The sequence below is a fragment of the Micromys minutus genome (assembly GCF_963924665.1).
Source record: "Micromys minutus genome assembly, chromosome: 23".
In the NCBI taxonomy this organism is placed as follows: domain Eukaryota; kingdom Metazoa; phylum Chordata; class Mammalia; order Rodentia; family Muridae; genus Micromys; species Micromys minutus.
In genome coordinates, this window is record NC_137958.1 from 13,366,430 (window position 1) to 13,391,492 (window position 25,063).

Genomic DNA, 25,063 nt, shown 5'->3' on the forward strand with positions numbered 1-25,063 from the left:
TCTAGAGGGTGAGGGCCAAATCCCAAGGAACACCAACTTTTAAAGTGAGAGCCACTGAAGGAAACAGAGTAATATAACCCCTGTGCCCAAGGCTTAGGGGACATCTAGGAAGAGGCGATGGAAAGACTGTAAAAGCCAGATGACTGGGCGGGCTGCAGTGGGGTAGTCTCCTGGTCAGGACAGGAAAGTTGCGCCTGGGAGCTCTCAACCAAAAAATGGCCACTTGCACGAAACCATACCAGTCAATGTTCTAGCATGAGCTGCGGAAAGGCTCACAAGGCCCCATTCCTAGTTGAAGAGCTTCAGGCCATCAGTGGCTACTGAAGAAGGAGCGTACGTTTTCATTAGCGTAAAACCTCCTGATGGGTTTCCTATGCCCAGTGGCCGGCCCTACACCATGTACATGTGGGTAACACATTTGACTCAGTAGGTTACATATGAAGAGCATAGGAATTCGAGAAAGGGATGCAGGAAGACATGGGAGGAGTTGGTTGGGCAGGGAGGGGCAGGTAGATATTATCAAAAAGTGTATATGAAATTATCAAAATAAAAATTAAAAAAAATGAAAGCCCATTTCTCTCACCCCCAAAATTGTGAGTCATGTAAAAAGGCAAGAAGAATTATCCAGTGGCAGAGAGGCAGAAGTAGAACGGGTTGGTACAGTTAGAGCAGCTATTATCCATATTTTATATATTGGGAAAGGTGATGGAAGCTTAACAGGAGAGCAACCATTTTCAAAAATCCCAAATCAGACTTATAAAGACAAAACTCTAGTCTCTGAATGGAGAAGCCACTGAACAGAATTAGCAAATAAGACCCCGAGGAAGGGGCATGTAAACAGCAAGTAACAGTAATTACTGTCCCAATCCAACCACAGAAAAGCAGGGATGATGAGGAAGATATTTAAAGAGCCAGAAGAACAGGAAACCACAGTCAGTACCATGTGCTGAGCAGGTGGCATGTCCAGTGTATGGAAGGTGAGAGGAGAGAGAGGGAGAAAAGAAGGTTCACCACATGAAGTGTGGCATCTGTGGTGAGCTTTCGGGGTTATTTCTATGTGAGAACCGTGAACACATTTGTGGGTTGAGGATAATGGTAATAAGATGGCTGCCATCAGTTAAACCTTGATTAGTGAGAGGAAATACAGAACGGTATAAGGTATCAAGATATTTTACTTAGATTCTTTGCCTTTATCATCTTATAAGATGGAACTGACCTAGTTTGCTTTCTGTTGCTGTGATACACATCTTGACCAAAAGCAGCTTGGGGAGGGGAGGGCTTATTTCACCTTATAGGTTACATTCCATTATAAAGGGCTTGTTTATCTATCTATCTTATACAGTGCAGAGCTACCTGCAAAGGGATTCACAACGCCCACTGTGGGCTAGGCCCTCTTCTATCAATTAGCACAAGCCAGTCTCACCCTGGAAAACTCTTCAGCTGAAGTTCTCTCTTCCCAGGTGACTCTGTGTTTCTGTGAAGTTGACAAAGACATGAGACCTGTTTTGTTCTCCCCCTCCCCCATCTTTCACTGTTGAATAAACAGAATGATAGATTGATTATTATTCTACACTACATAGTTTAAATGTAGCAGAGCTGGAGGTCAAGCCAAAGTCCATGTGCTGTGTATGTGATGCTGTGCCAACAGGAAGAGAAGGCAGTGACAGAGGCCCCAACCAGTGATGTGCCTGGGAAGACCTGGGGAGGGATGAGGCAGCCCAGGGGGTGGGTTGGACTTGATTGAGAAGCGGCGTGACAACTGGGCATGGATGTGTTGGAAATCACTCCAAACGCCTGTGCTGTTGACTTTCATCAGTGAAACAGGAGGGTCGAGAGAGGTAGGGAAGAAAAGATACAGGCTTTCAAGCTCACGACACATCCAGAAGCATTCTAGGCATTTCCTAAAGGCAGCCAGACCAGCAGACATGATCAGCGAGGCCAGAACACCTTGGGCAGAGTCACGGTTCCTGTACACACCCACACAAAGACTAATTATTTCCTCATGCTGACCCCCTTTCAGATAAGGTCACTTAGTAGAAGATCTTTCCTCGGAATGTCCTAAAATTGCAACTTTTGACTTTTTTGTCATACTACTCCATGCCATTCCACAGACCATGAACTCTAGTTAAACTCTTAGCTGCAGAGTAAATGTTTCCTTCAAGTCACAATTGCCAATGGGGCGGTTCAGGGACAAGTCCCTATTGTGCAAGTGTATCTGGGAACCTCTGACATTATAGTTAACCTTTCCTGTGGACACGCTCTAACAGTTTGACATTGGCCCTCCATGCTGTGCTTCTTCGATTCTGCATTTTTAAAATATGACACACTTGGTTTCTGTACCCACTTGTATTGTGCAGTGTAAAATACAACCACTTTTTTCCACATCTGATACTGTGGATGAATAAAACATTTTTTATCAACTAGTCCCAAATTCCCACCCATGCATGGGTCATCTTAAAGAAACAGTCACAGAAAAGGACCCTTTTGCTGAGTGTGAGCATGAAGATTATGACTTATTTATTCTTGTGTGTGTGTGTATGTGTGTGTGTGTATGTGTGTGCGCCCATGTGTACACACGTGCATGTGAAGATGACAGATAAACCTAGTGTCTTCCTCAATCACTCTCCCTTTTACTTTTTGAGTTAGGGTCTCTCGGTGAACCCAGAGCTTGCTGATTGGCTAGCTGGACCGCTTGAAAGTTCTGCATACCTCAGCCTCCTAAGTGCTTGGGATTACAGGTGCATGCTGCCTTATGTCTTCTTACATGGGAACTGTGGGTCCAAAATCAAAGTCTCTGTACCTGTATGCCAAGAACTTTACTGAGTGAGGTATCTTCTCAGGCATGACATTTTAATTTTAAGGACATAAATATGTTTTCTACGGTTTCATTGTTTCCCTCATGAAAGAGGTTTGTTTCCAGTAGGGGAGATGGAAAGGGAGTTTATTCCTTCTTGGACACCTGTGACCTAACGTTTGATCTATACAGAAACTTCAAAGACAAATGAAATGCTTTATTCACTAAGCTTTTGTGAGTTCATAAGGAGCCAGTGGAGTGATAAAGATGGGTAAGAGGTGAACCTCTCTAGATGTCCTGCTTTATCTGTGGCTGTGGAACCCGCCAAGCACTGTGGCCCACCTGCCATTAGACTTCAAGCAGTTTGCTGTCCAGATGGCACTCCACTCAGAGGAGACACAGCCAAGCATGGCCAGCTTTTACTCTGGCTGTCTGCCTCTCAGATCGGACCCACCATGGTCCAGCTGAGCATTCTGCTGACTCCCATTCCTTACATAACAGCCATGTCTAGCATAGTTTAAGAGCCCTTAGTTATTAGAAGATTGAACCTGCGCTTTGCAAGAAAAGGGGGAAGAAAAAAATTTGTTTGCTTTTCTTGTTGCTTTCAAGGCTTTCCTCCTTATCTTTGACTGTCAGCATCCTCATGAGGTGTCTAGACACGAGTATCAGTGTCCACTACAGTGGCTGCAGGGCACTTTTCCAACCTCTGGCGTTGTTTTGGTATTCATTCGGTGGTCTGCCTCTGCTGGTATCACAGAGCTCTCAGGTCCCTCCGGTGGTATCCAGCATTGTTGACACCATTATGGGGCAAGAATATACATGTGAACTCAAAGCTGTATTATATTTAAGGTGGCACATGAATAAAACTTAAGATATTTAGTGTAGTAAGAAAAGAGCCTTCTTGGAGGTCTTTAAAAGCCTGCTCACCACAGTTCTCCCATTGGTTTATAAAACAAGAGCTATGGGTTAATAAAAACTCAGGCCAAGCCCTCAGGAAAGACTTCCAGGACTGTCATGAGAAACTGGCTCATGGTGCCTTTAACAGTTTCTATCATGGCTTGGATTACAAAGACCTTGAAGCATGACCACGCAGACTCAGACTCTTGTCCCTCGCCGGGGATTTCATTCACAAATGAGCCGTCATCATTTACTGAGCACTGACAACATGCCTGGGACTCTCTGGCGAGGAACACAGTGAAGAACAAGGTCATCTCACCTCCTTCGCTCTGGGACGTACACACTAGTTAGGAAAGACAGAAGTCAATCACGTAAATATCGCAGATCACAGTGGGTTGTATTTTACCATACGGAGTTTTGGAAGCAGGAGGATTGGGACATCAGAGAAGGCCTCTCCATAAAGCAGCACTTAGACTAAGGAGGAGAAACAGTTGGGCTAAAGAAGAGAAGTGAAGAATGGACAAAGAGAGAAGGAAAGATGCAGGTGACCTGTTGATGAACAGTTTGGAAAGGATTAGGAGCTGTGGCGGCCTTCTTAGGGGAGGTGTGTCACCAGGACTTGGCTTGGAGGTTTCAATAGCTCATGCCAAACCTAGTCTGTCTGTCTGTCTCCTCTGTTTCTGTCCCTCTGTCTGTCTCTCTCTGCCTGCTGGCTATGGATCAAGATGCAAAGTTTTCAGCTTCTGCCATGTTATCACATGCCTTTCTATGACATACCATGATAACAGTGGACTAATCCTCTGAAACCGTCAGCGAGGCCCGATTGAATGTCCTTTGTAAGACCTGCCTTCTTGGTCCTGGTGTCCCTGCACAGCAGTACAGCAGTCACTAAGACAGAGAGTTTGGGAACAGAAACCAGCCAGTGAGCTGGGAAAGAGATGCTCTGGGAAAGAAGCAAAGTCATGTAGGGCGTCGGGTCTTGAATCCCCATGGGTCCTGAACTGTCCTGCTTCTGTGTGCCGGTCAGTTTCATGTCAGCTTGTCACACGCTAGAGTCATCCGAGAGAAAGTAGCTTCAATTGAGAAAATGCCTCCTATCAGCAAGCCTGTGAGCCATTCTCTTAGTTGGTGACTGATGGGGACAGTCCAGCCCATTGTGGGAGCTTTCACCCTTGACCCAGTGCTCCTAGATTTTATGTGAAAGCAGGCTGAGCAAGCCATAGGAAGCAAACCAGGAGGCAGCATCCCTCCATGGCCTCTGCATCAGATCCTGCCTTCAGGTTCCTGCCCTGCTTGAGTCCTGTTCTGACTTGCCCCTTTGATGGATTGTTAACCTGGAAGTGTAAATTGAAATACACCCTCCCCTACTCCAAGTTGCTTTTGGTCGTGGTGTCTTATCACAGTGACAGAAAACCAGCTAAGACATGCTACTCGAAGGTCTGCACACCCGACAACACGACTTTGTTTAGCTTCTGGAAAGAATGACTGTGAAAGCTAACCAGGAAGCTAGAAAGGGGAGGAGGCAGAAGAGGCAGGCAAAAGGTGCTATAGTCATCCAACTCCACTGTGACAATAATGTGACTTGGCCTAGAGGAGTGAAGAAAGCAGGTGTGCTGAAAATCTTTAATCTTTAGTTTTACTTTATGGTGCCAAACTATTTAAAGCTATAATTCAACCACAGGATTTCTTAACACTGTGATTCTAACAGGGTAAAACTGTAGCGAATGACATTTCTTACCCAATTATTCCTCTTCTCAGAGAGTAAATCAGACACATTTTAGCAGAAATTAAATAGAAACAAATAATAACTCACTCTATAGACAGTAGATATTGTCTTCAGAGATAATGGACAAGGGGCATGGCCTTGAATTATTTTTTAAACTGGACCACTGAAGTTTAAGTCCTGATGGTTTTAACTAAAACCTGGGGGAGATTCTTTTGCTAGACGTTTGTTTCAGATGGAGAAAGTAACCCCTGGCTGCCAGGTCATTTCTGAGAGCGAAGTACCCGCTGTGCAGCATTTCCTCAACGACTGCCTTCTCTCCCCTGTCCTGGTAGTCCACCCCACTCAAAACGTTTGCTTACACTAGAAATAAGCCTTTAGAACAAGAAGATATTTAATTCTTTGAGTTTCTGAACGAAGAGATCATAGCCTAGAGAGGCTTAAAGACTTGTTCAAAAACAAAGATCTTACAAGAGGAAGGCTGGAACTATTCGCTCTGAATACACAGCAGCTTTCGAACGGTGCATAGCCTTCCTAATGCTTAGCTGCAAGATTTTAGAAGACAGATGTGAGTCCTTTTCATCTCCTCCACAGGCAGTGACAGTGATGGCTAACAGTAACCTGTCTTCTCTCTGCTAGCTGCACTCCAAGGGAAAACTTCCTGGAACCAGAATGGCGGAATTGAAAGCCAAGTACACCTTGCTGCACGACACAGTGGTGAGGTATGCTCTTTGCCAGCAAGGGGACCCCTTTTACCATCTCTGCATTTCTTCCTTTTAACAAATGGGTCCTGTTTACATTTGTCTTCCCTCCAGATGTGGAGACTGGGGCAAAGGTCAGAGTTCAGGTGGTTTTAGAAATCACCGGAGAAGATGCTGGGAATGGGTAGGGAAGGGAGGCAGAAAAGGAAGAATCCAGATGGGATGGGGTCATCTGCAGCCCATCTAAGGGCAATGGGGGTGCAGTCTCATGGACGTCTGACTATAGAACAATCTCCACTCTGCCACCAGGAAGTGGTAAAGCCAGGGTCCTTGTCCACTTGTTTGCACCACTCGTTAGGAATTGCTCCTGGAGAAAGGTGCTCTTGAACCTTGAGATGACAAACATCACAGTTTTCAGGCAGAGGGACGTAGGTACTGACATGTCTGAATGACTATCTATTGACATTTTGGACAATAAGACCCCTCCCCAAGTGTCATTCAGAAGTACAGAGTCTGTGGCAGCATAAGTTCAAGTTATCAGATCAGAATACTGGGCATCCACAGAACCAGCTTCGCCCAGAGCCTATTTGGGTATCGACACTATTTCTCTTTAGTGACAAGTTATCACTGCAGGACCACAACTATGTGGTGGCATCTTCTGCTTCCAGCTTGTGTTGTGAAACAGCTACTTGCCCTCTGCTGCTTACACTTTGTCTCCTCCTGACCCTTGACCTCCTTCTCTGCCCCTTACAAACCCCACCACTCTCCCTCCCTCGAGCCCATAGGGAAAGCGCAGCGGAGCAGGTGCTAGGCTTTGGCTGCCAGGGCTGCAGGCAGGCAGATGTGGGTTGGAAGTACCGAACCACCATTGACTGAGTTTCCCACAAGACTACATTAGAAGTTAAACTCTCTTCTACTGACATTGTACATCACACGAGTGTATGTGTAAACCACCACCTATGTTCTGACTGGAAGCTGACTTCTGCGCCATCCTCCTCTCCATGTGAAAGAACTCTAGGCCCCGGAGAGCAGTCCTTGTAAGGAGCCCAGGCTGTGCGAGATGAGCAGCATGTTAGCATACAAGAGTGCTGAAGTACAAGAGAATACTCCCATTTCCACTCCCGGAAATTGGAGGTGTTTTGCCAGCATTGCTCTGTCTGCTCTCTGGCACCCACCAGAGTTCCTGGAACATATTAGGTTCCAATAAATGTTTGGCTGGATGCCAACAAACACACGACACAGCAAAACATGAGAAAATAGGGGAAGCCCGTCGCCTTAGCTGGAACAGCCTCGATCCTGTTATGGGACATCTCTGCAAATGAGCTGAAACCCAGAGAATTCTCTTGGTAAGAACATGTAATAGGATACACACATAGAAAGAGGGTGTTGGCTTTAAAACAAAATAGCAAAGGCCTGCCTCTGGCTGTTGGGTGGATGATCACTAATGTGAGGGTGCCTGAGACAGCTAGGCCATGTCTTCTACAAGTTGGGAGCCAGTACTAGCTCATAGCATGCAGGAGTTCTAGAATATCCTCAGGGATCAGTCAAGTATAATTTCTCTGATCTACCCAGATCTGCCTGTAGCAGCTACTTCTCTGAACTGGGCAGGATGAAAAGCTGACTAGTGTCTATAATGTTATAGGGGAATTTTCCTAGTTTCCCACTAATGGTTGTTAGAAGAGTGCTTAATGTCTTAGTTCTGTAGTGAGAAAAGATCTTGGTGCAGTCTTATTTAGAGAATTAAAAGCAACAAAAAAAAAGTTGTTGAGGTATTTGAGGGCCCACTTTCTTTTCTTTATTTAACCCTTCCTTGGGAGCCCTGGTCGTCCTTAAAAGTCAGAGGGGATATCCTATTGCTTTGGATTACTTCCTTCCTCCTTGCCCCTACTCTGGATCTAGGGACCTCTGGAGGAACTTAAGAGCAGGCATTGAAGCCGACTGTGTATATCTCCTAGAGGGTCGGTGGCTCAGGGAAGTACCTGAGCCTCGTTCTTGCCAGTGCTGAGACTCCGTCCTGTGTATGACTGAATCAAACTGAATCCAGTAGTGGGAACAGCTGTGAGCTTCCCATCCTACCCACAAATCCTCTCAGGAATGGGGAGGGCGTCCTGAAGGTGCACACTTCCCCACTGTCAATATCTTTGTGACCCAGCACGCAGGAGTCTGAGCTGCAGCTGCTGGAGAACGCCAAGCTCTTCACGGAGCAGATTGAGCAGCAGCAGGTCCGTCTGCAGCAAGCTGACGACTTTCCCAACGTCTTCGCCACTGAGGTCTGCAAGCTCCGGGAGCAGCTGCTCAAGTACCAAAACGAATACACTGCCGTGCAAGAAAGAGAGTACCACACTCAGTACAGACTGAACAGGTGAGTCCCCGGCTCCCTGGAGACAGCTCCACTGTCGGTACAGGCTGACGAGGTGAGTCCCCAGCTTGTTGGCCACAAGCTGTTTCCACATGACAACTGGGGAGAGCATTTGGGTATAAGGAGTCCGAGGTAACAACCACAAGCCCAGCTAGTTTTCCCCTTGGTTCCTTGCACTAAAAGATCACACAAGTGCTGGGCACAGAACTCTGGAAACTGGAATCCCGGCCCTGGTTTGAGCTTCGGAAACTGCTGGAGAAACAAAGAGCAATAAAAGCAGAGCAAGGCCTTGGTACTCTTGGCTCTCTTGCCTTACCTCTTCTGTCCCTGTATCTCTTTCATCCTGTCTCCCACCACATCATGTTGCTAGGCACCCAGGTATCTCCTTTACTTCATCTTCTAACACAGTAGCCACAGGACCCTGCAAGTTAACTTTTGTCCCCTCTTACTGAGGAAAAGGTGGCCCCCTCATGGAAGATGCCTTTGCTTATTCAGATCTAGAGGGAAGTCTCTTAGTGAAGCAAAGCAGGTTCCAGTGGGAAAGTGAATCTGTTCCCAACCCCCCCCTGCTTACCCCACTGCACGGTGACTATAATTTTGAGCTGTGTTACACTGAGTGCCGTGCCTGGGTACTGGGAAGAAAAGTTGAACCTGCCCTTCTAGAATCTAATGCTATTTAAGGTGACAGCGCTTTGGCTATTTTTAACAGTCTGTAGAATTCAGACAGTACAAACAGTTCAGGCCTACATGGAGACAGTAAATGCCTCAGTGCCTTCCAGAAAACCCCGGATCTTGAGATCTTGCCTTGTTACTTAATGGTATTTTTCAACTGAGGGATAGATAAAGGGAGCAGTTTGAGGAACAGAATTCTATTCAGAAGGAAAAAAGTCAGGCAGCTTTTTCCCCCCTGTGTGTCTTTCAGTCTAAACTTGTTTGGACTCTCTAGATAGAACTATAAAAGGAAAGCTGGCTATTTCCATGAGCACTCTTTCAGCCGGAGAAAATAATGAAATTAAAACAATTGCTGGTTGTTCATTAGTCTTGCAAATAGGAATTCGTGACATTTTGTGAAAGGGTACGGAACACATAAGTCAGCTGGTTTTTAAATTGTTTAAAATGTCCAAGAATTCCTGCCAAGAAAAAAAGAACTGGGGGGGGGGCATTCTTGCCTTTTAGGTATAGACAGGCAAACTGTTGGTCCAGCTCCTCAGGACAGGGAAGGAGGGTATGTTGCCACTTACACTGAATGACAACAGTCAAATCATATAGCACTTCGCACTGAGAAGACCCCCTTGTGTCCTCAAATATCAGCAGCTCCGGAATTAATCACCTCATTTCCACAAAAACAATGTTGTTAGCAAAGGGAATTCCAGGGAAAAATAATGGCCTTTGTGTTTGTCCTGTGGCCTTCACACACTTGATAGTACGTTGTACAGAAATAAAGTCACTCAACACTCCCAGGGAAAAAAGTAGGCATTTCCATCCATAGATAAAAATAAGCAAAGCCAATGAGAGAATGCTATTCATCCAAAGATACAGATGATGTTTGTCAGCTCAACACAGTAAACTCTCATTGTATTCAGGGCCTAAATAATACAAGTTCAAGTGCCCAACATCCTCCACCCCAGCATCTTCAGGAACGTCTGAGTCACTGGTGACTGGCAAGAGCAATGTCAAGTCTCTTTTACTTTGGCTGTTCTCCTCCTGGCTGTAGCCACTGCCAGCTCCTCCTCCTCTTCCTCCTCCTCTTCCTCCTCTTCCTCTTCCTCCTCTTCTCCCTCCTCTTCCTATTCCTCCTCTTCCTCTTCCTATTCCTCATCTTCCTCCTCCTCCTCCTCTTCCTCCTCCTCCTCTTCCTATTTCTCCTCTTCCTCCTCCTCTTCCTATTCCTCCTCTTCCTATTCCTATTCCTCTTCTTCCTCTTCCTCCTCTTCCTATTCCTATTCCTCTTCTTCCTCTTCCTCCTCCTCCTCTTCCTCCTCCTCCTCTTCCTCCTCCTCCTCTTCCTCCTCCTTCTCTTCCTCCTCCTCCTCCTTCTCTTCCTCTTCTTCTTCTGTCTCTTTCTTTTTCTTATACTTTTTGAGACAGAGTCTCGCTATAAGTAGACCAGGATGGTCTCAAAGATACAGAGATCTGTCTGCCTCTGCCTCTGCCTCCGCCTCCCAGGTACTGGGATTAAAGGCGTGTGCTGCCAAGCCCAACAACTGTTTTCACACAGAATAAGCTTTCTAATAGATGCTAATGATCAGTACATTGTTTTGATTAGTTAATGATTAAATCTAGATTACACTGTTTTAGTTTAGGGTTCATATTCACAGGTGATCTTTTGAAAAATACGCTTCAGGGAAAAATGTGCAACATGTCTAAGTGAGCTAAGTAAATGCAGATAAATAAGTAGTTAAATTCATGCTGCAGGAAGCTTATTTTGCAACCAAGGAAGTCATTATTTCTCTAAAAGCTTTCTCTGATGAAAGTTCCAATATTCTCTCCAATGTTTCCCTTCCATGTTGCCTTTCGAGTCTCCCTGGTTTCCAGTTATTCCTAAGATGTGGGCAGTCGGTGCAATGTGCCTCTTGGTCTGACCCTGACATACTCTGACAAGCCTTGGCCAGCTGGGAAAGCCAATCTGTGATTAGTGACCTCCATCCGGGTGTGGTCTCAGAGAGCAGTGACGCTCAAGCTGGGCATGTGCAGGGGTGTCCTGGTGTCTGGGTGCTTCTCTCAGTTCCCGTGACTAGTGACTAAGGCAGGCTCCCTCAGTGAGCCCCACAGAGCCCTGCTATGAGAATGTTCTACAAGCTCCCTGTGTGGTTTCCATTCAAGTTGGAACTTAGTAACAGTTGGTCTCACTCATAGTCTTACCTCTGGTTTCCTACTAGACACAGCCAAGGGTTCCCTCAGGGTCAACAGACCCTCCTGATTTGAGCATCCCAGGGACAGTGCCCCTCTCCAGCTTTGGAAAGTCCTACTACGAGATGGTTGTGGGATCAGTGGACAGTGCCCCTCTCCAGCTTTGGAAAGTCCTACTACGAGATGGTTGTGGGATCAGTTCAGAAACCCACACTCTCTGAGTGTCTACCCAGCCCGCCTATCCTCCTTCAGTCACCAACTGCTGTATCAGGCACCAGCTTTGCTCCTGCTCTCTTACTCCTTAAGACCATAACCATCCATGACATGGTTTCTGTTAGGATTCTTTTGATGCCGAAAATTGATACTAAGAAGGCTTGATATTGAAGCCTCCTTCAGTGTGGAAGGCATGAGAAAAATCAAATTGAAATTTTAATATGAGGTTAAAAGTTAATATGTACTCTAATACATGACGTGTATCACCATATCAAAAAAACAGTCTCAGCCCAGTAATGTCATGCATTACTAATAAAAATCTCAAAAAAGAAAAGCAGATGAAATGTAATCTGTCAACGTTGTGACGTTGTTTATAAATTAAAAAAATTGAAAATTATCTGAAGTTTTGAAAAGCTGGCCATCTTTCAGCAGGTTGTATTTCTGAGGTGCCTGGCACCAACTCTGGGGTCCCTGTGCCTGTCACATCCAGGACAGTACAACATAGCAGAGCTGTGGAGTAAAGAAATGTGTGTAAAGATTCCTGCATACAGTAGGCCTGGTGTGGGATAAATAATACTCAGGATTATTTTATCATAGTGTCTACTCCCAATAGAAAGCCTTGAGAGAAATTATTCAATGACGAATTGTGGAATCTTTTCAGCAACTAGGAAAACACTATAGTAATTTTGATAAAAATAAACCCAATCATGAATACAGCGTTAATAGGATTTTGCTAAGGACACATGGAAGAAGACACGACCAGCCATGATACACAGTGTTAAGGTCATGATCTTTGAGAATAGAAGCACACACCTCTTAAAGGAAACAAAAGCCCGTGTTTCCTAAAGGGAAAATTCCATCATCGAAGTATAACTAGTCTTAACAGTCCTAGGTGATTAAACATTCTGTGTTTGTTCAAAGAAACCACCATTTTGTATTTATTTAAAGAGAAGACTACAGCATTTATTTTGGGTTCATGTTAGCATCTTCTTCATCAGCAATGGCTGGCAGCACTGACACTCCCCCTGGTGGCAGCATCCGGAAGTGTTGTAGCAGTGTAGGGAAAGGTCCTAAGTACTCAACCCTGAAAGATTCAGCTTGAATCTGTGCTCAGAACAACTCGTTTCTATTAGGTTCCTTGGGACAGGCATCATGAAACTATCACTAATGTATATCATTACCAATGAAATATGCTTGAATAAAACCTGATGCACAGATGTATGTGTGCCTTTGGCTCCTTGTTCCTGGATCTGCTTGAGGCAGCGTGACCATGATGTTCCACCCGCCCCAATCCACATGATACAGTTAAATCGTCCGTGTCTTAAAGTTTGAGCTGAGAACATTCGGGGGAAAATGATAAAGGCATTTGATGATTAAATTCAGGAAGAAATCTGGGCAAAATAGAACTCAGAATATGGCTGTTGAGAGAAGGTAAGGAAAGGATTGTGTCAAGCTGCTGTTACTTAATTTAGAACATTGTTTCTAGAATCTCCTGATGGAAGCAGTTTCTAAAATCCCCACCACATACTGTGTCCTCTCTTCCACTGGTCAAAATGAAAGTTCAGGGACTCTGGACTCACATCAACAGCGAAGACCGCCCGTTCCCATTCCCTCCCTGTACTGTCTAGTATTTTTATCGCTTTTTGTTTGTTAATCTCAAGGGGATGATTGATATGTAAAAACAACTGTCTTAGACAGATGTGTCATGTCCTACTGGAATTCAGTGAGGTCCTTGCTGTTTTCTTGCTTTTGTCTGTCCATCTCAGAGAGAAGTATGTCTGAGACGTCAACTGTAATTGGAGATCATCTCTTTGAATCCAAAGTCTGAGACTGGAAACTCTCGGGGGTCATGGCAGCTCTCAAAAAGTTCCTGAGTTTGGAACCTTTCAGATGCTGGACTTTTTCAGATGCTCACCACTTCCTTTTATTTATAGGTCTGTGGCGTGGGCTTCCATGGCACCCATGTGTACACGTATACACACAGAGACACAGACACGTGTGCATTTTCACAAATTAAACAAATATTTAAAACTAGTTTCTTATAGACAACCCCTATATACAGGACCTATTATTTTTATCCGTCCTTACAATCTGTGTTTTCATTGTCATTTAAGGTGATTGATTATTGATATGACTGAGTTAATATTTGTGCTGATTGATCTTCATTGTCAACTTGACTGGATTCAGAATCGCCTAGGAGATACACCTAAGGCTGTGGATGGGACGCTGTTTCCTGAGAGGTGTAGCTGCTGGCATGGTTTTTAAAAGGGGCTGGATTATTGTCCTGGCCCTTGCTTTTCTGTAGATGCCACATGCATTTCCTTCAATTTTATACAATCTTGTTTTTCTCTTATTTTTAAAATTTTCTATAACTTATTTTTGATAGTTTTAAGGTGCATTTGTGTTGTCTCATAAGTTTTTCAAGCTTTGTGGGTCTGCAATTTGTTGTCTAGCATTAATATAAGGGAATTTCTAATAATTATTGCTTGGAATATATTTTGTGCCCCACCTTTTTTCTTCTGATAATCCCATTAGAGACATTGCCTCTGTGGTGGCCCCAAAGTCAGGAGTTTGTTTTTTTTTCAATGCTTTTTCTCTTGCTTTTGAGGTCTTCATTGAGATTTCCTCAAACTCAGTGGTTCCTCCTCTACCGTGTGTCCATTCTGCCGTTCTCCAGTGACAGACTCTTTGCCCTGCTGCAATGCTCTTACTCCCCAGCATAGTCTCGCATTTTTCCTGGAATTGCCACTTCTCTGCTTGGATTATTCATCCAGTCTTGTATTATGTGCTACTTATCATTTGGGATTCCTAATCTATTAATTAAAGTTGTTTCAAACATCGAACTTGGTAACCTAAGCATTCTTGGTAATCCACATGAGTAACTCTAAGTGCTTTAAATCTGGCTGTGTTTTCTTGCTGACCAGACATAGTATAACATGGAGACACAATATACGATGGACACAATGTACCATGGACACAATATACCATGGACACAGAATATACCATGACCACACAATGTACCATGGACACACAATGTACCATGGACACACAATATACCATGGACACACAATATACCATAGATACACAATATACCATGGGCACACAATATACCATAGATACACAATATAGCATGGACACACAATATACCATGGGCACACAATATACCATGGACACACAATATACCATGGACACACAATATACCATGGGCACACAATATACCATGGGCACACAATATACCATAGATACACAGTATACCATGGACACACAATATACCATGGACACACAATATATCATGGACACACAATATACTATGGACACATAATGTAACATGGACACACAATATACCATGGACACACAATATACTATGGACACATAATGTAACATGGGCACACAATATACCATGGACACACAATATACCATGGAGAAAGAGCTGCAATAATAAGACTATAGCAGGTGATGGTATTGGTTAGAGAAAGGGAAGCGTTAGGTAGTCCTGTGGTCAGGTTTCAGTGTTTGAGTGAGTCTAATGGCCCTACACTATGAGCCTTGCAGGCGCTTTCCCCATCCACTTCATCTCTTATTAGGAGAGGCAGGGCAGTACTAGATTGAATTATTTTCCATCTTTTACCCAGAAAGTCAGAGCCAACTGGACTTGGGTGTTTTACTTCCCCCAGACTGCTCAGATCCTGATGAAACCCTCCAAGGTTACCCTGAAGATCAACAGGGAGAAAGACAAATATTTTGAACTTGCTGATGAGGGGTCAGAGAAAGGGCTTGTAAATGTGAGTGAGGTGCTCATGAACTCCCTGGCTCGCCCTCAAGCTGCACATCTGTAGATCTGATCCCACACAGCCCCCTGAAACTGAGAACTAGCTCAGTGGTCAGTTCTCCGGGTCCCAGCAGGAAAGTGATGCAAAGGTGCTGAAAAGTAAACCAGTCTTAAAACCATAGTTGGCAGAAGACTGGCTGGATTTTTTGACCTGAACTGAACCATGTCTTCTAAAGCCAAAATATCGACTGTTTTCATGGGCTCCAAGTAACACCCAGAATCCCATCACATTACATTCAACGTTTTTCACATATGAAGACCCAGGCAAAGCTCAGCGTGCCTGAGGAGAGACAGCGGCTGTCAGCCTGCATGCTAGAGGTTCCTGCGTTAAGTGACAAAGACCTCCCTGCAGCTTTTACATGCACACACCAGCAAACAACTCCAAACATCAAGACTAATGAAAGAACAAAAGTCTCAGAAGCTACAACTTACAAAGAACATCTCTTGTTGATGTTTAAGTGACAGTTCCAGCTGATTCAGTGTTTTGCTACAAAAAGTAACTCCTAAGATACAGTCTTAGATGTAGGCAAACAGGATACTTCTAAGTTGTTCCTGTGGGGATTTTAGAACTGGGAAATACTAGAGCTGAACACCTTTACAATTGACCGATGGCTGAACCGAAGATTGAAAGTAAGAAAAGTCAGTGACTCCAAGATAAATATTCCAGAGAATACTCTATCTGAAAAGCAAAGAGAGGGAAGGAAGAGAACCTGAGAAACCCACGGGACATCAGCAAAAAGCTCAAACACTGAGAAAGAGGCAAGAAGTGGAGAAGACTCAAGAGTAACTTTCAAACTTGTGCACTTGGAAATGAGGTGGGGTAGGAAATGTGAGGCTTCAGAGGGGAACAAACGGACTTTAACTGCCAAAGTCTGGCTTTGTCTACCAAGAGCTGAAAAGCAAAAACTTGGCATTTTCAGGAAGTTCCAGGCTGGAGAGACTGACTTGGAAATCATTGCTTATCACTGGAAATTTGGAAACAGAAAGGGGAATAAAAACATTAGGCTCCAGTGCGGCCAGGCGACAATGGTACATAAATCTTACTGTGGTTGTAGAAGAACATAAAAGTGTATTTCTGACCTGGTAGGATGAACCTTTAACCCAGCACTCAGGAGGCAGAGGCAGGTGGATCTCTGTGAGTTCAAGGCCAGCCTGGCCTGTCTAGCAAGTTCCAGGACAGTCAGAGCTATAGAGAAACTTTGTTGTTGTTGTTAATGATTATTTTATTTATTTACATCCCAACTGTTGCCCCATGTCCCCTTCCCAGGTTTCTTCCCCTTACCCTCTCCTCTTCACCACTGAGGGGGCGCCCTACCCTGGGGCACCAAGTCTCTGCAGGATTAGGCACATCCTCTCCCACTGAGGTGAGACGAGGCAGCCCTCTGCTGCATGTGCGATAGGGACTTGGACCAGCCCGTGTATGCTCTTTGGTTGGGAGTGGCCCTTTAAAAGGGGGTGGGTGTTTCTGTGTTCTGACACAGTTGGGTGAAAGTTGAACAGCCTCCATCCTGCGTGCTTGCCAAATGGTTTCCATTCAGTGTGGCTGGGAAGACAGGTCCCCGGTCCAAATGCAAGGGAAGCTATAAAATGCAACCTTCCTACGTACTCAGGAAGGGAAAGGATGTGACAGATACAAAGCGTGTTTGTCACAGGGGCTAAAGGCGGGGAATGAGCTTGGCTGAATGACCAAGAGGGAGAAGTATAGATGAGTGTGGCTACTGCTCTCGCCATTTCACATAGAGTTGCTAATAATTTGGAGTGGAAACAATGTTGAAAAGCATTGATCGCATGTAACCTCCACCTGAAACACGTCCTTCCTTGAGTGGCCATGTCCCAAGGACCTCTGCTAAGTTCCTTCTGCTCCAATGCTCTATGTCTCTCTCCCTCAGGGGAGCTTCTCTGTAACACCATCCTGAGGAATACAAATGGCATGTGAACGTGGGAGCTCTTGGGGTAACCCTTCTTCTCAGCCGTGAACGTCTGCAGGGTCTCCACCTCATGATGTCCCTGGTAGTTCCCCACTCAGAGGCAAATAACAGGAAGCAATGGGTCATTCTCCGGACAGCTCTACTTCTCTGTGTGACTCTGTATCCTCACTGGGAAAACAAATTATGTCTAAAGGATGAAAATAGAAACTAAGCCAGCCTTAGCCATTTACTCTATTCCTGCTCCTCAGAGTTCCAGCCATCTTCTAGCTATGGTGGCAGAGTATAAACAGAGCAAAGTCTCTGTCCTTGCGGAGCTAATGCACGACAAAATAGCAGGCGCCGAGGAGCACTGTGCAGAAAGTAAACCCAGGCAGAGGCATCAGGCAGGCCACAGAGCCTGAGGCTGGAGCAGATTTGGGAAAACCAAGTTGTCCAGAGGAAAATGTGGCAAGCAGCAGGACTGGAGAGGCAGATGGGACAGTTTCAACCTGGTCCAGGTTTGACTAGATGTGGCTGAGCAGAAAAGTGTCGGCATCTTGTTAATGTTGCTAAAAATCATTGGCTGTCAGGGGCAAGGGTGGGGGCGGGCAAGGCAGAGCCTTTGGAAGGCCCCAGTAGTAATTGGAGGCAGAAACGTGGAGAGAAAAAGGTCCAGAGCCTGCCTGGGAGGAGTCCCAGTCCAGGACAGTCATAATAACAGGCCCAGAAAGCTTCCATATTAGAATGGACGTATGCTGCTGCTGGAGTGTGTGGGCAGGAGGAAGTACCTAAGGGCCGATGAGAGTGAGAGCCATCCAGAGGAGACACTAGGACAGGAGAGCCTGGGAACCCTGCTGAGAGAGAAAATGGAAAGGCACTGGACAGGAAGAAAGAGCTTACTCTTTGGTACTTTGTGACAAACATGGTATTCTCTTTTGGCAGCTTAACGGAAGAAAAGAATATCATATTAAAGGAATTTGAGAAGATACCTAAGCCAGGAGTAAGTATTAGAGTTTATTAAATGCAGCGGCATTCAAAAATCCCTTTAAAAAATAATAGCACCCACTGCAGGTGGAAAGGAAGATGTGCACCCTTGTGAGTAGGTACAAGAGAGGCGTGTCATAGTGTGTCTGTGCTGGCATCTATGTTAGGCTCTGCTTTGTCACAGTATCTGCTTTGTGGCTAGAAGAAAAGTGCTTGTCACTTAAGAACATCTCTTCTGTTGCTACTGCACTCAGAGCTTTCTGAGCTTCTAAGACTCAGTTCATAACGACGATACGTCACTGTCACACCATGACCAAGGCAACATAGAAAAGAACGCATATAATTTGGAGCTCTAGGTTACACAGGTTAGTAGAAGCTCTCATGGGAAAAGGCGGCGGGCAGGCATTTATGAGACCTTATGTGGTTTCAAAACTGAAAGGCAGACACACACACACACACACACACACACACACACACAGAGAGAGAGAGAGAGAGAGAGAGAGAGAGAGAGAGAGAGACAGAGACAGAGACAGAGATAGACAGAGACAGAGATAGAGGGGATGGGAGAGGAGGGGAGTAAAAGGGAGGGGAGGGAGGGCAATTTGCATCTGAATTTTAGCTACAGACTTGGGTAACACATTTTACTTCCTTCCAGCAGTAGGTAGGAATCTCAAAGAAAGCTCAGAGCAGGCTAATCAGTCCATCCACTTGGCATTAGCACATTGCCCTTCTGAGTATAAGAGACTTTTATCTGTAAGTCAGACCCACTGCAGATAACGAGGCAGAGGAAGCACAGGATGCTGTGAGCCCGAGAGAGCGCACAGGAGACTGGGCCGAGGTCAGAGGTCGTGTCATCAGTGTGGGTGCTGCTGTGTGGAAAGTTAAGCGTCCTTGCGGTTAGCTACCGTGCATGACTCGGGCTAGCCACCAGACAGATGGTCAGATTATTTGCATCTGATTTTGTCAAATCTCAAAGCTACAAGGAAACAGAAAGTACATTTTCACAGTGCTCTCTAATATGAAATGAAGATTAACACAGAAAACATTTAAAATATGAAGCACTCAGTTTTAAAAAGTACTTTGAGACCATCACATGCCTAGTCGACATGGTATAAAGTGTCCGATTTCAGGCATAAATAAGTTCCCCTTGGCTTCCCGGGCATCACGAGTCTTGGAACATGTACAGTGAGTATGGTTAATGAGGTTGTTTTTAGTTCCACTTTTTAAGTGGCTGAGCATTCACCTGGACTGCCTAACTGGCCGTTTTCACAACTTCTCAAGGAACTGGAGAAGAAGACGAAGCTCCTGAGAGAAAGCACCGAAGAACTGCGCAAGGAGGTGCTACAGAAGAAACTGGAGATCAAAAACCTGCGGGAAGATGTGGTGCTCAAGCAGAAGCAGCTAGTGAAGGAGCAGAAGGAGCTAGAAGAACTGTTGGAGCATCAGGTTGGCCTAAAGGTGCGCTGTGGACAGTCCAGACACATTGAGCCCATGAGGGTGTAGAAACACAGGGATGGAGAGTAGCTACTTCACGGGACCAAAAGAGCAGCCACACAACCTCAAAGGCTGTGTGCATCATGAAGGACTTAAATGCAACTCAAATCCTGGAAATTTACAAAGGGCATAAGGGTGTTTGATCGGAAAAGACATGTGAACGCTAATACTGTCCTAATTTGCAAACCTAGACTTGGCAAATAGGACTCCACCATTTGCAGTGAGCATCACACACACACACACACACACACACACACACACGACTCCCAACAGAATGGACCACCCTCTTGTATCTGCATTACCTTATCCTTGTGTGCTTCAGTCCACTCCTTTCACAGAAAAAGGAGCCTATATTAATATTTTAGGAAGTAACGAATCACAATTAATTTTATTTTGAAAAAAAATGTATAATAATTCTCAAAACAGTTTAGAGAACAACTCCCCAGACTCGTTGGCTTAGAGAATACTTACAATGGGCTCTGGCTTTTCCCCCCAAATGTCTCCGAGCAGCCACGTAGCACACACCCATCTCACGGAGGAGCTAAGAAGAGACTCCTCTGCTAGGAACCCAGTGGGGGCTTCAGCTTCTGCTACATCGCATGCAGGAATCTCTTCCAAGGACCTGTCCCTAAGTTAGCAATTGTAGCTGTTTCTTTTACTTGAAGAGGGGCTTCTAAATTGCCAACCTTCCGCCCTGTAAAACCTGGGTCTGCTCCAGGACTGAGTAAGATCCCACAGAGAAGCGGTCCACCCTGTCAGTGCGGTGTGGCGCTTAGCTCTCATGCCCCTGTGTGGTTCCAGAGCTCACAATGTACTGAGGGCCTACTGTGCAGATACGAGTCTCTTCCATCGCCCCTAACGCAGTACCTACAGTGAACTTCCCACTAATGCTTGCAGAGCATGAAGGTCCACAGGCTTTCCCTCCGGCCTCGGTCCTGCATGGATGAGCTGTGTGACTGTTTGGGTTGTGTTGGTTTTGTTTTGCTCTTCATGTCTCGTTCCTCAGTCTGAGGCAGGGCTCCCCGGAAGCAGTATCCAAGGCCCTTCATGTGGGAGCAATCTATAGGGCTCACAGCAAGGCAGGGCAGCGCTGAGGAAGGAGATCCTGTTTCTACTGTAGAACTCTAGTCTCAGCCTGGCACCCAGAAGGACCGTGGAACTTTCACTGAACCACAGAGGCTGTTTTCCTGAGCCAAAGAGCATGTGGCACTCTCTCGTTACATCTGTTAGCCACTGGCCACAGCCTCCTCTATACCTCCTTCGCCTCTCTCACACCCAAACCAGGGAAGACGGGATCTTAGGGGGGCACCTGAGGCTGTCCTTCTCTGTCATCTGCTTTCTGAGATACTAGCAATTATAATTATTTTTAAAGACCAGTGTAGATATTGGAGGAGATAAAATGTACAGGGGCAGATGGTAAAAATTCTATGAAACTTAATTTTTCTCTCATTTAATCTGCTGCCTTAACTGACTACACAGCTTACCATGATTGTGTTTCTTTACTAGGATGAAGTGGTCCACCATCAAAGTGTTCCCGTGCAAATTACAAAGGAGATAGAAAAAACGACACGCAAAAAAATGTATGACTTAATACTTTTACTCTAAACCCCTCCTGGCTACCCTCTCCCAAATAATGTGTGTATATGTGATAATATTATTTACAAGTTATAATCTTGGAAATACCTGATCCTAGTCCCATATGGGTTCTGTGTGTATCATGTTCTTTAAAAGAAAATAATATAGCAAGTGATAATAATTCTATCCCAGCTTATAAATTCTATTTCTATGGAGACTCTCAGCCACTGAGAGTTTAACCATTTGAACTTAGAATTTCATGGCCCCAGATGATGCTCAGGCAACCGCAGCCTAAATGACAGCAACCCCTCACTTTGCAACAGTCGATTCGCCCTCAGACAACCAGAGTAGAGATAGATGGGTGTGAAGATCACTGAGACAGTGATCAAAACGAAATGCGGGATTGGCGCATATAAAATATTCTTGAGAAATAACATAATTACTCTAGCAATTGATCTTAAAAGAATACAGGAAAATGGAGCAGAGGTGATTCTAAAACCCAAACTTCTAAAACTTCCCTTCATAGAAGTGAAGTTAATAGAGTCAGATCTGGTCCCAGAGGCTAGTTACAGTGAGAGCAGAAACCGCGGGTGGCCGACAGCTATCTGAGGAGAAAAGAGGATGGGAAAGTGTCTGTTTTCAGGGGCATTTAGGAAGTTATCCCCTGTCCTAGTTTAGCTCTGTTTCTATCTGTCTCTGCCTCTCTGTCTCTCTGTTTCTCCCTCCCTTTCTCTCTGTCTCTCTGTTTCTCTCTCTCCCTCCCTCCCTCCCTCCCTCCCTCTCCCTCTCCCTCTCCCTCCCTCCCTCCCTCCCTCTCTCTCTCTCTCTCTCTCTCTCTCTCTCTCTCTCTCTCTCTCTCTCTCTCTCTCTCTGTTTCCACCCTCCCCCCAACAGAAAACAGTTTAGGGAAGACCTCAGTTTATCTTAGCTTACATTTCCGGGACACAGTCCATCACCGTGTAGTTGTCAAAGCATGACTTTCCAACAATGACCATGCCACACCCACAGTCAAGAGCAGAGAGGTGTGAAAGCACGTGTGTTCTCCTGTTTGCTTGGACTCAGCTCAATTTCTTCCATCTTAAGGACCTCCCTGCCTAAGGAATGATGCCACTCACATTGGGCTGTGTCTTCCCACATCAATTTACTTAAGACAGTCTCCCGCAGAAATGCTCATTGGCCAACCCAACGTAGATCATTCCTCACTGAGACCCTCTTCCTATGTGATTCAAGTGGATGAAGAAAGTTAATGATCATACCTCCAAGTATCTCCTAAGGTTGACTTTCACATACTTCTAAGCTCAGTGAACTTGTGACTAGTATATTTTAGCCTGATAACAGAGATATTATGAACTCAAAATAAGCCCTCTTACTTCTGCTTCTGTGTGTGTTCCCTACAGAGAAACAGAGAAGAAAAATGTTGTCTTGGAATGTGAATTGAAAGAGCTAAATGATGCTCTAAAGAAGGTTGAAAACAAAGTCAGTGCTATTGCAGAAGAGAAGGATGATGTAATAAAGGAAGTTGAGGGCAAGCGAACCTTATTAGAAGTCAAAGAACGAGAATATGGCCAACTGCTTAAGCTATTGGAATTAACCAAAGAGAATGAAGCCTCCTCACTAGCTGAAAGGTTACTTATATTTCTGCATGTTCTGTCATCTGAATTTTAATCTATGATGTCCTGAAGATTCAAAACATTATCAGTCAATTGTGTGCTCTTTCAGTAGCAAGTTGTAGAATTTTAAATCAACTTTAAACCATTAATTAAATGTACCATCAAAGTACTTTGAAATTTTTTTCCTACTCTTTAATTAAATTTTCCTCAATTCTATGGTTCTGAATTTAAGAATAAAATCCATTGTTGGCTGTAAGTGTATGGGGAATTTTACTGCTAAAATATGTTATGTAACTCAGAGATTTCCCAGTCAGTGAGTAGTATTTCTCACATGATCCCAGCATTTTCTGGTTGAGGGAGATTTCACTCTGATCCTGTAGTGGAACATTTTACTTCTGAGTCTGTGTACATATAGGTAGGGTATGCACATGTATTCTCAAGGTCATAGAAATCAGAGGTCAACCTCTATCATCCATCCTCACAGAGCCAGTCCTTGGGACCTTGGACTTTCTGCTTAGGCTAGGCTAGCTGGCTAGTGAGCTCCAGAAATCTGAATTCTGCCTTCCCAGCTCTCGGAATATAAGTGGGTTCTGCCAGTCACAGCTTGTTACATGGATACAGGGGGCTTAAACCCTGCTTGCGTGGCAAGCCTTTTACCAACTGCAGACTCTCCTAGCCCCTGACTTTTCTTAAGTGTTAGAGGTTGAACCCGAGAGATTTTGACCTGGTAGGCAATTGCTTTACCACTGGCCTTTATTTACTTTTTACAATAAAGTAAAATTTTAAAGAAGGAAACTTGAAACTTGTGTTTCCCCAGCCTATCATTACATTCAGGCAGCTTGTAAGATTATACTTCTAAATGATACCAATATCAGGTGGCTGCTTTGGATATCACTTATGATTTATGGCGGTGATGTGAAAAAAGTTCTGTGTGTAAACCTGAGCATGCTGTCTTTGATAAGCTTAGAAAACTGTGTAAGACAAGTCTCTTTGATCTTCACCCTTGATCTGAACAGAGGGATCTTGGATATCAATCTACGAAACTGCCTCATCGACAAGCAGAACTACCATGATGAACTTTCTCGTAAGCAAAGAGAAAAAGAACGAGATTTTCGGAATCTGAAGAAGACGGAGATGCTCCTGAAAGTGTCCTTGGATGCGCTCTCTCAGGCACAAGCCATGTATCAGAGGCTTCTACTAGAGGTGGGGAAAAATACACCATCTCCATTTTTAAAGCTCAGGGCTCTCTGAGTAAAAGTGTTGTGCTTTTGCTATGACAGAAAAAATGGACAGTGAAGTGGCAAGTTGAGGCTATATTATCCCATTAGACTGCTGTTAGCCCTGTAATATTTTCTACCTCTTTGTCTAGGCCAACACTAGACAAATGTTTTGTTTTTATTGGCAGAGAGGTAATTGGTCCATCCTATTAGGAAAGAGCCTAGATAACAGGCCTGTGTACAGTATATAGTATACAGTATACAGTGTACAGTATATAGTACATGATATGCAGTATATAGTGTATGGTAGACAGTGCACCATATATAGTACACCATATATAGTATACCATGTATAGTATACCATGTATAGTATACAGTATATAGTGTACAGCATATAGTATGCAGTATATAGTATACACTATATATATAGTATATAGTACATGGAATACAGTATATAGTGTAGAGTATATAGTATATAATATACAGTATATAGTATATAGTGTACAGTATACAGTATATAGCATGCAGTGTATAGTATACTGTATATACTATACAGTATATAGTATGCAGTGTATAGTATACTGTATATAGCATGTAGTATATAGCATACCATGTATAGTATGCAGTATATAGTATACCATATATAGTATGCAGTATATAGTATACATTAGGGCTAAGCTTTTTTTATGGGTCTAAAGAGTCAGATCTGGAAGTTAAAGGAGCAGATCAGATTGCATAAATGACTGTAATCAGTTGGCCATCTGGACTGCCTGAACAGTTTTGTGCATCAGCAGAAGTGGACTCTAGTCAGAGGATGCTTGAAGTAATAGGGTATCAGCTGACTACCTCTGTTCCCAGAGTTTGCCCTTGCTACCTGGGAATCTCATTTTAGACAGCATCAGTTGCACGT

The 25,063-nt window shown here is 44.4% G+C and overlaps 1 protein-coding gene across 1 annotated transcript in view; it reads left to right on the forward strand.

The window, feature by feature from the left end:
• CCDC146 (coiled-coil domain containing 146) overlaps positions 1-25,063 on the forward strand; it is a gene marked incomplete at both ends in the record, with an annotated part of 97,307 nt that overhangs the window by 48,606 nt on the left and 23,638 nt on the right. Inside the window, 7 exons of the mRNA XM_080936068.1 lie at positions 6,054-6,136; positions 8,268-8,477; positions 18,216-18,273; positions 19,539-19,715; positions 21,258-21,331; positions 22,724-22,951; positions 23,953-24,139. Coding sequence (XP_080792194.1) covers positions 6,054-6,136; positions 8,268-8,477; positions 18,216-18,273; positions 19,539-19,715; positions 21,258-21,331; positions 22,724-22,951; positions 23,953-24,139 — 1,017 coding nt within the window. The remainder of the gene's footprint in view (positions 1-6,053; positions 6,137-8,267; positions 8,478-18,215; positions 18,274-19,538; positions 19,716-21,257; positions 21,332-22,723; positions 22,952-23,952; positions 24,140-25,063) is intronic.